The sequence below is a fragment of the Scyliorhinus canicula genome, chromosome 4 (assembly GCF_902713615.1).
Source record: "Scyliorhinus canicula chromosome 4, sScyCan1.1, whole genome shotgun sequence".
Taxonomy (NCBI): Eukaryota; Metazoa; Chordata; class Chondrichthyes; order Carcharhiniformes; family Scyliorhinidae; genus Scyliorhinus; species Scyliorhinus canicula.
In genome coordinates, this window is record NC_052149.1 from 157,324,858 (window position 1) to 157,339,047 (window position 14,190).

Here is a 14,190-nt window from a genome sequence, read left to right on the forward strand (position 1 = left end):
ACAGATATTGCACTACAGTCTGCAGATGACAATCAAAGTGGGTCAGTGAAGTCGGAGTGAGGTAAACAATGTGGTATTCCCCCAACAACCAAATTTTACCGAGTCGTAGCTGGCTTACTTCAGAAAAATGAAACCGCGATCACTGTTCCCAACTGATCATAAAAGATTTTGAAAGCGGTTATAAAACCAGGCATCACTTTAATCCACGATCTCTTCCAATTTTATGAAGTAGGAAATCCAGACTGAAGAATGGAGAATTAATTTATTCAGCTTTAGTGAAAAAAAGACATAGAAGATTACATTTAAATTTGTTTGTTCTGTGAAGCCTTTCATTGCAATTTAGGAATTTTCAGTGACTGAAAGATGGTGAAGTGATCTATGTCTAAAGATTATACATGCATTGCACTGACCAAATTAAAGTATAAAATTCCCCTGACGTTTAGTAAACTTTTCACTCAGAACATCCAGTTAATTATTTGTACAAAAGTGCATTTTCTTACCTAAAAGATAAGGATCACTATTATATCAGAGTATACAAAAAAATTGTAATGTGACTTTCAATTTAAACTTAGTACTGCAAATATAATTGCGATGTAATTGCAGCATGGTTTTTGAACAACTATATATTCATGTACTATATTGTAAATTAACATGTTTAATAGGAGTCAGTGACCTGAAACACATCATTGGTGACTACATTTATAAAGCATGGCTGAAGCATGTGTTAGTGCAAAATACATTATTCAATAATGCATTCAACATTGATTGCACAAACCTTTAAGTTTAGAAAAGCGCATTAACCTTTGATTCAGTCCGCTTCATTTTGGAGACAGGGATGACTTCAAAGTTGTTGCTAACGTGACCAATAAATAGTGACAACATGGCCCAAGATATTTGTAGATGATGGTCACATCTAAACATTATACATTGGTGTGAAAGTCCATCCACATTCTATCAATTAAAATCTTGAAGCATGCTCATTTGACAGCAAAGGCTGAAATCAACTTATAGGTGTGTCACTGGAGCATACGGTTATGGAAACACAAATGCAATTAGTGATTATAAGTGCACATAAGCATGACCATAATTCCAGAACTACAGACTAGCCAACTCCCAGAATTAATTCCAGTGAAAATATGAGCTAAAGGAAACCAAAACCTTCAAGAATCTCTTTGGCCTCACAAAACATCCAGAAGTTAAGTGCCAAATTTAGTATTAGTATTTAGTAAACTAGATTACTGAAATTTATACATATAGGAGCAGCAACAATTTTGTGCAATTATTCTTAGATTTGCATCGTCAATAACAAATGTAAGTTCTTGCTATTGCAATTAATACAGAGTGGGCAAAAAAACAATTCTTTAGAAATCAAATTGATGTTATTCTGAAATATTAATCTAAAGATTTTCACACAAGTTATTCTTAGGGCAAAAAAAAAATTGTCTCAGAAAGTGCCCACTTTTGGAGTACATCACTTTAATGCAATTTACCTGAGGTTAACAATCCAGGTCGCTTAACTGGAATTATAATAAGCTAGACTATGCATATGGATCATTGTAAACAAAAATTGTAACAACAGATGCCTATTGAATCAGGAAGATTTGATTCTTTCCCCCACTTCTTGGATGTGATACTGTTTTTGAATATTAGCATTATTTTCATTCCCATGTATGCTCATTAGCAATTTACAGCACCAAATTATGTTGATGCAACAAAATAATAGAAAATTTAAGTTCGTTGATGGTCCCTACCTTAAAATTATACAAACATTTTGCTGATTGTCTTTATCCATTGAGAAGAAATCATCGACACAGTTGTCATTAAATAACCTGAGTTACCAAGCACATCTTTTATATCAGAGGATGCTGCAGAAATAATTCACAATTAACTGCTGTTCTTTATAGATTTGCAATGGTATCAGAGTTAATACATTGAATTGAGACTACAGAGTTGGACTGGGAAGAATTGAATTCTTTGCAGTTGATGATTTGAAGATTTTTCTCCTCTTGTTCACAGGGACCCGACATAATCATTATAGTGGGTTTATTCCGATGTTCTTTGGTGAGACTCACTGGCTTGGAGCTTCAGGTTAACATGCAGATGTAGTGGAGTAGCAGGGAGTGAGGTGAACTGTGTAACAGTGAGTGCAGACACGGACTGGCTTCATCTGTCCAAACCAAGGCAATGGTGCCGACTGGGAGGAGCAGCGGGAACAGAATATCTGAAGCAAAAGAAAGTAGACTTTCAGTTTTCCCAGCACATCAAACATCCTGGTGAAGAACAACACTACAAGGAGGTGGAATAGTTCTCTTTGTATACTGTAAGCGTCTTATCCCAGCAATGCAAAACTCAGCATTAAATGCTACAAGTTGCTTTCACCTGTAGCCACCTGGGGTGGCCACGTCCTGATTACAAAATGGACACTTTGCAAGGAATGCAGGGAAAATGGACTATGCGGAGAAAGCAAGCAGGTGCAAGGTTTGTCTGCTGGTTGGAGCTGTAGCTCCCAGACAAGACCGATACTGCAAAGCCATGACCATACTAATGAGCCATATCCGGGGACAAAAGAGTAACATTTAGGTAAACGATACTATGGCAGACACCCCGGCGCCAGAGGAGACTAGAACAAAGAAGGCCAACGGCCACCTAGGACCCACCCAGCAATCAGGGCACCCACCCCTTTATTGGAGAAAATCGATACCAATGATCAAGAGACGGTCCAATTAATTGGGACCAAGTTCAAGGCCCGCCCAAAAGCGCGCGAAGCCCCTTTGGGTATAAGAAACCCGCAAGAGAGAATCGCTCTCTTGGCCTTGGCTCTGAGACCTGCCTAGCAGCTGCACCAGAACAAGTAAGTCCAAAGTCAACACACGCTACGAGATAGATGCTCCTAGCTACCATTCCGTACCAGCTCGACCCCAGCAGCCTCAGAACCGGACAACGGCCATTGTTCCTCTGACTGAGTGGGCGCCCGAAGCTAAGTATAGGCTTTAGTAGTAGTGATAGTTTAGTTGGTAGAGTTTGTGCATGAGTATAATTGACTGTGTGTGTAAATCAATGAGCATTGATTTCAAACTTACTAACTGGTGTATCGAGTCTTTGATCAGTATTCGGTTTTGAACTTTGTGGCGGTATCAAAAGATACCTGGCGACTCTTGAGCAAACGTAATTAGAATTAAGGAAGGCGACCATATTAACCGCCATAAACAGAGCCAATTAAAGAGAGAACACAACGAGCAACACACCTAAATTCTGAAATAGCAGTACACACAGTAAGTGAACCAGCAAGGATGGGATGGGAAATAAATCGGCTGTGGTATTCTGGTTTGGAGTCTGAAGATTGTTCCTCTACAGCGGTTTCTGGATCTTGGCACTAACATATATTCAACAACTGATGTTGATATTGTATGTTTTACAGTACTCCTCCGGAAAAAAATATGAGTAGGGGCTGGTTTAGCACAGGGCTAAAGAGCTGGCTTTTAAAGCAGACCAAGGCAGGCCATTAGCACGGTTCAATTCCTGTACCAGCCTCCCCGAACAGGCGCCGGAATGTGGCGACTAGGGGCTTTTCACAGTAACTTCATTTTTTTTATACATGCAGTTTAGCTCACCAGGCTAAATCGCTGGCTTTTAAAGCAGACCAAGCAGGCCAGCAGCACGGTTCAATTCCCGTACCAGCCTCCCCGGACAGGCGCTGGAATGTGGCAACTAGGGGCTTTTCACAGTAACTTCATTGAAGCCTACTCGTGACAATAAGCGATTTTCATTTCATTTCAGAAGAACTGCTATAATTTACTGGCAGCACGGTAGCATGGTGGTTAGCATCAATGCTTCACAGCTCCAGGGTCCCAGGTTCGATTCCCGGCTGGGTCACTGTCTGTGCGGAGTCTGCACGTCCTCCCCGTGTGTGCGTGGGTTTCCTCCGGGTGCTCCGGTTTCCTCCCACAGTCCAAAGATGTGCGGGTTATGTGGATTGGCCAGGCTAAATTGCCCTTAGTGTCCTAAAAAAATAATGTTAATGGGGGTTGTTGGGTTACTGGTATAGGGTGGATACGTGGGCTTGAGTAGGGTGATCATTGCTCGGCACAACATTGAGGGCCGAAGGGCCTGTTCTGTGCTGTACTGTTCTAATTCTAATTCATGTACTTGTGCCCATGAGCTAAATATTAGTGCCATTCAGATTTATCCTGTTTGGTATCATTGTGCGAAGATCTTTCATTAAAAAGACTTGCATTTATGTAGTGTATATATAGGAAATGTAGCACTCAATTGTACAGAAAGAGACAGGAATTCTGGAAAACAATGTTACAATCAAAAAGAGGCATATGCTTTCCAATATCCTCATGGCTATTACTTATTTTTAAAATATAAATTTAGATACCCAATTCTTTCCTTTTCCCCAATTAAGGGCAATTTAGCATGGCCAATCCACCCATCCTGCACATCTTTTTGGGTTGAGGGGCCGGACCCAAACAGGCAAAGGTAGAATGCGCAGGCTCTGCACAGACAGTGACCCGGGACCAGATCGAACCTGGGTCCTTGGTGCCGTGAGGCAGCAGTGCTAACCACTGCACCACCATGCTGCCCTATGGCCATTACTTATGTACATACTGTATAGTAACTGCATTTGATTTGATCACAACCATTGTATTATTTATATGCTTTCAGTACTTCATTCAACAGGTAACAGTGGCCAGGTGACATATTATGATGTGCCTCATTGAAATTCTACAAAGGGTTTTGCCTACACCAAAAATTAAGGTATAATCTCAGTAACAAGGAGGGAGCAAAGGAGGTATTGTAGTAAACTAAAGGGATTAGGGAAGAGTAACCAAAATAGGATCCATCTCTCTGCAGTGATCATTTACTTGCTAACATGTTGATCAGAATATTGTGCTAAATTGAAGGAGAACATATGCCTTCCGGGTAGCTAAAAAAAAACATATTTCAGCTCAAGGGTCTCATTTCAATTTTTTGGTCTTAATTTAACAAAATTATGTAGAAAAATAGCGAAGTAAAATGTCAATCACGTGAATGAAATCTACAAGTGAAATGAGAACAGAGTCCTCAGTGAATCATGTGTACAAAACACGGCACTATATTTTGGTGGAATATAACATTGGCGAACCCAAAGTACTACAATTGTGGTGTAGGACACTGGCTGAAACCATCGACAGTTATAGCTATAAAGATTCCAGATTGCACTGTCAATTACTCCCTTCCATGTGATCAACACTTTATATTTGATTGTAGTTTACATGCAAATGTTTAAAATTCAAACCTTTCCACAGTTCCTGCAGTGATGGCGCCTTCTGATTATCGTAAACGGTGCTTTACAAGACATGCATTGATTACAGGCGGAGTCTGCAATCCACTCTGGGGGCACTATAATTGGGAGGGGCAAAAACAAAGTAATTACTTGCATGAATGCTACAAAAACTGAAAAATGAACCATTTTGCAGGCATACAAATAATTTGACCTTCGGACCAGTCTTCCCAACGCAGATAGACATTTCAGGATATTCTACAGGGTCAACCACTTTGATGTGGCAAGAAGGCATGGAGAAATTGAATTGATGTGGTGGCTGATTAAGGTTAATCCTGGGTTAGAGAAAGGCAACAGTAACTCAGTAAAATGTACAGCAGAATAGTCACTTCACAGAAAAATTCTTCCATGGGAGTGGGTGATTGGAGAAGACCAAATGAAGAAACATGATGTAGCTATGTATCTATGTATTACCCTTCATGAGCAGGAAATAAGCTTTAAAATTTGGACTTTGAATTTACTGAGGAGCAAGAGAGGTGGGGTGAAAGTGAAAAAAGTGTATATATAAACCTACCTTTACAAATACTCTTCTTCTGTCTCTTGTAAAAGTGATAGAGTAGGCCAGAGTGCCAAAGGCATACATTAATGAAGGTGCAAAGATTTGTACAACTAGTTCCTTGGTTGACTTGCACCCTGGCAGGCAGTACTTTTTTTTTTACACATTGGTTGCTTCAGCAAGTTGATCAATTTGTAAAATAAAGACTCTTTAAATAGCTAACTGATAAATTGAATATGTATTTTTATCCAGTAATGAACTGAACATTGGTCTTCATGGAAACTTAGTCCGACACCAATATTTTCACAATTAAATAGAGATGTTTAATTAGAGGCTGGCCATAGTTGTGTCCAGTACAATAGCAATTTGATGTACCTTCTAGTTTTGTGCTGTTTAAATTGGAGGTTCTAGAAGGATAGGAATGGGATTCCTGACACAGCGCACAATCTTCCAAGGTAGGCTCCAGAGTAACATTCTCCTCCTCTGCAAGAAGCAAGAAGGTAAAGAAAAAGAAGCTATTACAATACACAACTGATTTACATTTTTCAATTTATAAAATGTTAGCACTAAGTTCAATGAAAATTCTCCACAAGACCAGAATGTGGGTAGGATGTTGGGTAGGATGTTGCATTTTGCAGAGGCTCAGCATCTGGACAGTGATTCTTTCTGGTATTGCTTCCCCATTGAACTGCACACCTTTGCACTGCATTTCTGGCAATAATGTCTTCATTGTAGCTGTACCTGTGAGAGTAGAGACACACAAGGGCTTTCCCCTTTGCAACCTACTTACAACTCATGGCCAATCCATGCTTCCCCGCCCTGTATAGTCTCCTGTCAACAGGTCAGCAGAGGGGGCAGGGGTGGGGGTGTATTTCAGGTTTTCCTCCTCCCGCCACTGCAGTAGGTTCAAGAAAAAACAAGTCTATTTCATTTATGTGCAACAGCTGGTGTCTTTTAGAACATACAGTGCAGAAGGAGGCCATTCGGCCCATCGAGTCTGCACCGACCCACTTAAGCCCTCACGTCCACCCTATCCCCTTAACCCAATAACCCCTCCTAACCTTTTTGGTCACTAAGGACAATTTATCATGACCAATCCACCTAACCTGCACGTCTTTGGACTGTGGGGGGAAACCGGGGCGCCCGGAGGAAACCCACGCAGACACGGGGAGAACGTGCAGACTCCGCACAGACAGTGACCCAGCGGGGAATCAAACCTGGGACCCTGACGCTGTGAAGCCACAGTGCTATCCACTTGTGCTACCGTGCTGCCCGTATGTATAATATCCCATTATTTACGGTTCTGTGGGGTTTACAAATAGACAGGGCTATAAAAGCCCTCATTTGAGCAGAGAAAGATATTTGGTATTTATATGTCCTTTTAAATCTTTATACCAGGGACTACAATTGAAGCAGGCAGGTGAACAGTGAAGAGCTAGAAGTGAAATCCGGTATACCTGTTTCCTCTTCTATAGCATCTTCATTCTTTTCTGGGGTTGACGTTGCAATCTCGAAGACAGTTTTTAAAATTCGCCGCAGGTCTCCTGCAAAGTTGGTCTGAAGTTGATCTGCTACACCTGTTCCAAACACGGCCAAGAAGATTCAGAACTCTAATGCAAGTTGGGGGTTCAGTGCACACAAAATAAAAATACGCAAGACTGATTCCGATGACAAACGTTCTTCAGTCTTTTTTTACCTCTTACCTTCAGAATAACAAAATCATTTTCCCATACATATCTATCTGTTCAAATGAATCCAGTGCCTGGGCTTTAATTACCTTCCCTGGCAACCCATTCCAGCTCGCATCACACGAGTGTGAGAACATCTAGACCAGGGGTGGGCAAACTACGGCCCGCGGGCCGCATGCGGCCCGCCAAAGGTATTTCTGCGGCCCGCCAAGTCATAAAAAAAAAAAAAAAAAAAAAAAATTTTTAATTTATTTTTTTTTTTTTAAATTTTTTTTAAGGTTAATGGAGGCGGGCTGTTGGGTTACTTACTGGTATAGGGTGGATACATTGACTTGAGTAGGGTGATCATTGCTCGGCACAACGTCGAGGGCCGAAGGGCCTGTTCTGTGCTGTACTGTTCTATGTTCTATATGAGGCGCCCAGAATCATAACCGGGTGAAGTAATTATTTTACTTAATATACTATGCGGCCCTTTGTGAATTGTGAATTTTTGAATGTGGCCCTTGCACGGAAAAGTTTGCCCACCCCTGATCTAGACTATAGGTTTCAAAACCAATTTTTAAACAAAAGAAACAAATCTCAAAAAAAGATTCTAAAAATATTTTGAAATCAAGATTATTTCATAGTTATGTATTTTCATCGTCGACAGCAGAGTTTAAAATATATATATATTTATTTGATGTTAGCATTACTGATAAGGCCTGCATTTTCTGCCCATCCCCAATTGCCCTCGAGAAGGTGGCAGTGAGCCATGTTCATGAACCCGTGCAGTCCATCTGGTCTAGGTATACTCATGGTCCTGTTAGGAAGGGTGATCAGGAACTTGTGATATGTTCCCAGTCAGGATGGTGTGTGGCTTGGAGACGTTGCAGGTGTTCCCATGTGTCTAGCTCACAAATTACCCAGACTTATTGAATTATACTTGCCACAGTGGGTACTGAACCCACAATATCAGTTTACTAGTCTGGTACCAAAAGCACGAGGCTATCATAACCTATTCCCCAGACTCTCCATACCAGGATTTTTCTAAGTGCGGGGTCGCAACTCACGGGTGGGTACCATAAAGCCCCCCCCCCCCCCGCCGACAGCTGCTACCGGCATTTAAATTGAGATAGGCCACTGCCGACTTATAACTGAGAATGAAATGAGGCTGTGCATACTCTTCCGACCACAAGTGGCAGCAGTCAAGTACCCTGTACGTACGTGCTTTTGGTGCCAAATTAGAGGAGAACTTCTTCCATTTTCTAGCTGCTAGCAAGCAAGTCAAGAGGACTGTGAATATGGATTGTTTTGTTACATTAAAGAGTCGGCCAGAGACACAAATAGGCAGTGTACCTACTGGCCAGGATCTTGCATCTCAATCTGCTGGAGAGCGTTACTCTGGAGAATCCATGGCAGGACAGAGCAGTGCTAGTTTTAGACTGTCCACAGCATCAGGAATTCTGGTGAACAGCCTACAAAGAAGAAACTTAACTAGGGAACAAAGCAGTATTTCTTGAGGTATGGTTTTGTCAATTGCGCTAATGTAAATAAGAATGAAAAACCCATGTGTGTTTATATGCAGGGGAGTACTGGAAAATGAGAGAAGTTGTTTCAGATTCTGAAAGAGATGTGGAGGATGAAGAATTCCTTTTGAGGTTGAGACGGCAGAGTCAGTTATTAATGTACAGCTGACTCCAAATGAAAAGATTAAGCTGCTGTACCTGATCTGTGACAGCATATTAAAAATGCACCAAAGGTTCATAAGGCTGTCAGCATTCTGGAGTAACATATCCCGGGAGTATCCAGTGCTGAGCAAAAGCAGCATTTTGTTGCTATTGTCCTTCATGACCGACATGCGCAAGGTTGGACCTTCTGTTTTCAGAAAAATGAAGGCGACACAAAAGAGCTGGCTGAACTCTGCACCTGAAATGTGCATTTCCTATCCTCCTGTGGAACTGACTGGAGTAAGATTATGAGGACCAAGCAGGCTCCCTTTTTGCATTCAGGTAAGCAAACCATTCAGGTGGCGTGTGTAATGGAGGTCAACTGGCGTGGGTCACAAAGTTCAGCCAGCGTGGATCCCAAAGGTCGGGCAATTGGCAAAAGTGAGTCCCGGGAAAAACACAGCCCTACACTACACAATAGATGGTTTTCAACTCTCTGGTTTTCAAGACGTGCATAGAAATAACTCTCCTTTGGATTTTCCAGTATTCCATTTAAGGGAACATGGTCGCAGTCAAGGAGTCAATGAAATGAGGGGCTTTAAAAAAAGCAACAGCATTTTTAGCACTCTTTGGCACCACACATTAAAGCTGCAATGTTATACACTGGCCTTAAAATCCTGGATGACATACCTGAGATACAAACAAAGAGCCGATGAAGCATATCACTACGGCTGCGGTACTGTGCCCTGATTTCCTCCTTTACTGCTGCTCTCACAGCCCATACTGCGTGTTTTATTGTTTCATGATCCACAACACGAGGCTCATTCTCTCCTTCAGTCACTCTGCGAGTGAAGTGTACAAATCAGTGTGTTACAGCATCTAATTTGTTTTCCATAATTATGAAAATGTGACAAGTATTTTAGCAGTGCCTGAAACACGCCTTTTACAGAAATTGTTCGGTGATGAGCAAATTAAAATCTGGAGTTTTCCCAGTTAATACATTTCATTCAGATTTCGAAATCATTAAAAACCAGTGGAGAAAAAACTGAATAAAATCTGCAGACTGACTCAACAGTCACGAAACAATTACCTTAAAAATGCTAAAAGCGGACAGACATATTGATGGTTGAACAGAACCATTTCTTTGAATCAGTCCAAGGATGATTTTGGACCATTTTACCTCCCCTCAATTTAGTAATAAGGAGGAGACCTCATTTGAAAGATAGGAACAATAAATTGGTCCGTAACTTCAGATGGAGTGGCAATTGAGTCGGATTGCCACTCCATTTGAAATTGCTCATCTTGAAATCCAGCCAATCTGATCTCACCCGGCCTTCCGACTTAGACCGGGTGAGATCTGGGCAGTGCACCATGTCCCTGGGGCCTAGCATCGAGGGTTGTAGAGTCACAGCTGAATATGGCACGCACCATTAAAAAAAAAGAAAACAGTACTGGTTGCCATAAACCAGGTAGGTTTAAAGGTCCAGCCAGATATAAAGGTCTTTGACAAGCCATGAAGGAGGTAACTGAAAGCAAGTATATGGATGTGGTCAGCAGCGAGGCCAGTCCCATTGTGGGGTTGGTGGTGTGAATCTCTCCAATAGTAACCCAGAAGCTCAAAGTGGTTTTAAGTCTTTGAGTGGGTTCTGGGTAACTATTGATGTCAGAATCATCTGTTTGCGATTTAAATCATAATTTTTGGATATTTCTCGGTACAGGGAACATAGGAACTTCTGGGTGGGTCCCCAGCGGACCTCCGGGGAGCCCCAGATGCGACGCCCTGGAGCTCGTAGGTTAAGGTAATATAGATTATGTAAAGTGAAGGAAGATGTGACTTCAAGTCGAGGAAGACTAGGCTAAGCTGTCCCCTTACTGGTTTCCTATTTCTGCATTATTTTGACCCAATGTGTAAGAATCTCTTTGACCCCAAAAGCACATTTTTGGTTGCTCCATTCTTCCAGTACTGGTTACTCTTCAGGAATTATTCCCACGGTAGCTTGCTAGTTTTGGAAGGAATTTCTTAATACACAGAAAACTTCTCCATCCTGTACCTCACCTGTCCAACTCAGCTTTGAATATTATTGTATTTTCTGGTGGATTTTAATTTCCTTTAGGCTTTATGGCAGCTGAGAGTGCAGGAAAGGAACAAAATATTCTAGTTATATTTAACTATTTACCTCACGAATCTTAGTCTTAAAACTGCTTTTGAGCTATCCATAATTCTTATTCAGCCTGGTTTTGGATATTATGCCCGAAATGTCCTAAATTTCTTTTACACCTCACCTGATATTATGTGGATCTTCAGGCACCATACTTGTATTTGAGGTTCTTCCATCGCAACTGTACTGTTTTGTAATTTCAGAGCTCTTCATCTTATGTTGTTCCTCAGCTCCTTCCACATGCTCTTCACTTGCTTCCTGAAAAGATAATGCCTCAGCTTCTTGTTTCAGAGTGTCCCTACCAGAAGAATAAACACTTAATGAAGGGACAACATGGCCCTGTTCAGAAGTAGTTGGCACCCAGCTTTTATCTGGAATATCGGACAAATAATGGGTTTGGATGGCATTAAATGTGGATGCTCCTGGTGATTCAAGCCCACCAACTAATTCTTGTTGGTCAGGTTCTGAAGTGAGGTTATTTTCTGCAACACTACAGTGCTGAATGACATTGAAATCAGTCACACTGTCGGTGAAAGCAGGTAAAGATGACTCGGGACTATCCCCCAAGATTGTATCATTTTGATTCAGTGCATTCGCCAGCATGTTGCCGTGGGTGCCTCGTCCAAACTCTTGTTGCCATATTTCATTTTCTGTCTCCCGAAGATTGGAAGCTTCCAAAGAACCTGTTATTTCATTGGGAGCTTGTTGGAGTGAATTGGACATATTGGAGTTAGACTGTTGTGAATACATTTCATTGGTTGCTTGGTGTTTGATCAATTTTAAGTGATCAGGCTCCTCCGAATCAGATGTAATAGGTGAAACTCCATCGGCATATTCATCAAGTCCTTCATGATTCAGTGTGCTGTTGTGAAGGGGTGAAAGGCTCGGCAACATTGTATGGGCATTGAAGAAATCTTCAGCTTCTACAGCACACAGGCTCTTCTCCAAGATAGATAGTTCTTCTTCCGTGAGGACATAAAGTAAGTCCCTAGGGGTAAAGTTGAAAATTAAATAATAATAATAATAATCACTTATTGTCGCAAGTAGGCTTCAATGAAGTTGCTGTGAAAAGCCCCTAGTCACCACATTCCGGCGCATGTTCGGAGAGGCTGGTACGGGAATTGAAACCATGCTGCTGGCCTTGTTCTGCATTACAAGCCAGCTGTTTAGCCCACTGTGCTAAACCAAATTAAGCTACCTGGGAATCAGGTAGGTGCTTAAACTTATCCCCAGGTTCCAGCGGCCTTCATTTCCGGGAGCGGGAGAGAGAGAGAGGGAGCCGGAGTGCAGCTTCCGATTCAGGTAGGTGCTCAAGTGTTTTACTTTTACCTGTATATAAGTTGGGCGGTTGCTAAACCCGAGACACTACAGTTGTAGTGTCCCCCACCCTTCCACCTCTTCTAACCTAAGGGGGTGAGTGAATATCAGGAAAGATCTTTCTTTCTTTTATCCATAAGTTATCTAGAGGGGATGGCAGGGAAGGTAGTGCAATGTTCCTCCTGCAGAATGTTTGAGGTGAGGGACGCTGTCAGTGTTCCTGCTGATTTCACCTGTGGGAAGTGCAGCCATCCCCAGCTCCTCAGAAACCACATTAGGGAACTGGAGCTGGAGCTGGATGAACTACAGATCATTTGGGAGGCAGAGGTGGTCATAGATAGTAGCTTCAGGGATGTAGTTACTCCGAAGTATGTAGATAGATGGGCAACGGTGAGAGGGGCTGGGAGGAAGCAGTCAGTGCAGGGATCCTCTGTGGTCATTCCCCTCAGTAATAAGTATACTGTTTTGGATACTGTTGAGGGGGACGGCCTACCAGTGGTAAGCCACCGTGACCAGATTTCCAGCACTGAGTCTGTCCCTGTGGCTCAGAAGGGAAGGAGGGAGAACAGGAGAGAAATAGTTATTGGGAATTCGATAGTTAGAGGGACAGATAGACGGTTCTGTGGCAACGAAAGAGACTTACGAATGGTATGTTGCCTCCCGGGTGCCAGGGTCTGTGACGTCTCGGACCGCGTTTAATCCTTAAGGGGGAGGGGGAACAGTCAAGTCATGTTCCACATCGGTACCAACGACATAGGTAAGAGAAGGGACGGGGATTTAAAACAGGAATTTAGGGAGCTAGGGTGGAAGCTGAGAGCCAGGACAAACCATGTTGTCATCTCTGGTTTGTTGCCAGTGCCACATGCTAGCGAGTTGACGAACAGGGAGAGAGTGCAGATAAACACGTGGCTGCAGGGATGGTGTAGGAGGGAGGGTTTCAGTTATGTGGATAATTGGAGCACATTCTGGGGAAGGTGGGACCTGTACAGACAGGACGGTTTGCACCTAAACCAGAGGGGCACCAATATCCTGGGATTGAAATTTGAGATGGCTCTTCTGGGGGGGGGTTTAAACTAATTTGTCAGGGGATGGGAAAACGAGCTGTAGTCAGGGCAGCACGGTGGCACAGTGTTTAGCATTGCTGCCTACGGCGCTGAGGACCCGGGTTCGAATCCCGGCCCTGGGTCACTGTCCGTGTGGAGTTTGCACGTTCTCCCCGTGTCTGCGTGGGTTTCACCCCCACAACCCAAAGATGTGCAGGTTAGGTGGATTGGCCACGCTAAATTGCCCCTTAATTGGAAAAAATAATTGGCTACTCTAAAAATTAAAAAAAAAAAAACGAGCTGTAGTCCAGAAGCCAGTGTTGAGAGTAGTGAGGTACTGAGAAGGGTATCGAGGTCGCAGGAGTGTACTGGCAGACAGGAAGTTGGGTTGAAGTGTGTCTACTTCAATGCAAGGAGCATCCGGAATAAGGTAGGTGAACTTGGAGCATGGATTGGTACTTGGGATGACGATGTTGTGGCCATTACGGAGACATGGTTAGAACAGGGATAGGAAT

At 42.6% G+C, this 14,190-nt stretch overlaps 1 protein-coding gene across 4 annotated transcripts in view; it reads right to left on the reverse strand.

The window, feature by feature from the left end:
* Positions 1 to 248: 248 nt before the first annotated feature.
* LOC119965113 (lateral signaling target protein 2 homolog) overlaps positions 249 to 14,190 on the reverse strand; it is an 85,137-nt gene continuing 71,195 nt past the window's right edge. For all 4 annotated transcript variants that reach the window (XM_038795440.1, XM_038795439.1, XM_038795437.1 and 1 more), the window contains 6 exons: positions 11,440 to 12,303; positions 9,847 to 9,998; positions 7,280 to 7,399; positions 6,198 to 6,305; positions 5,282 to 5,385; positions 249 to 2,221 (listed from right to left, as the gene is read on the reverse strand). In XM_038795440.1, the coding sequence (XP_038651368.1) occupies positions 2,090 to 2,221; positions 5,282 to 5,385; positions 6,198 to 6,305; positions 7,280 to 7,399; positions 9,847 to 9,998; positions 11,440 to 12,303 (1,480 nt within the window). In that variant the 3' untranslated portion in view covers positions 249 to 2,089. The remainder of the gene's footprint in view (positions 2,222 to 5,281; positions 5,386 to 6,197; positions 6,306 to 7,279; positions 7,400 to 9,846; positions 9,999 to 11,439; positions 12,304 to 14,190) is intronic.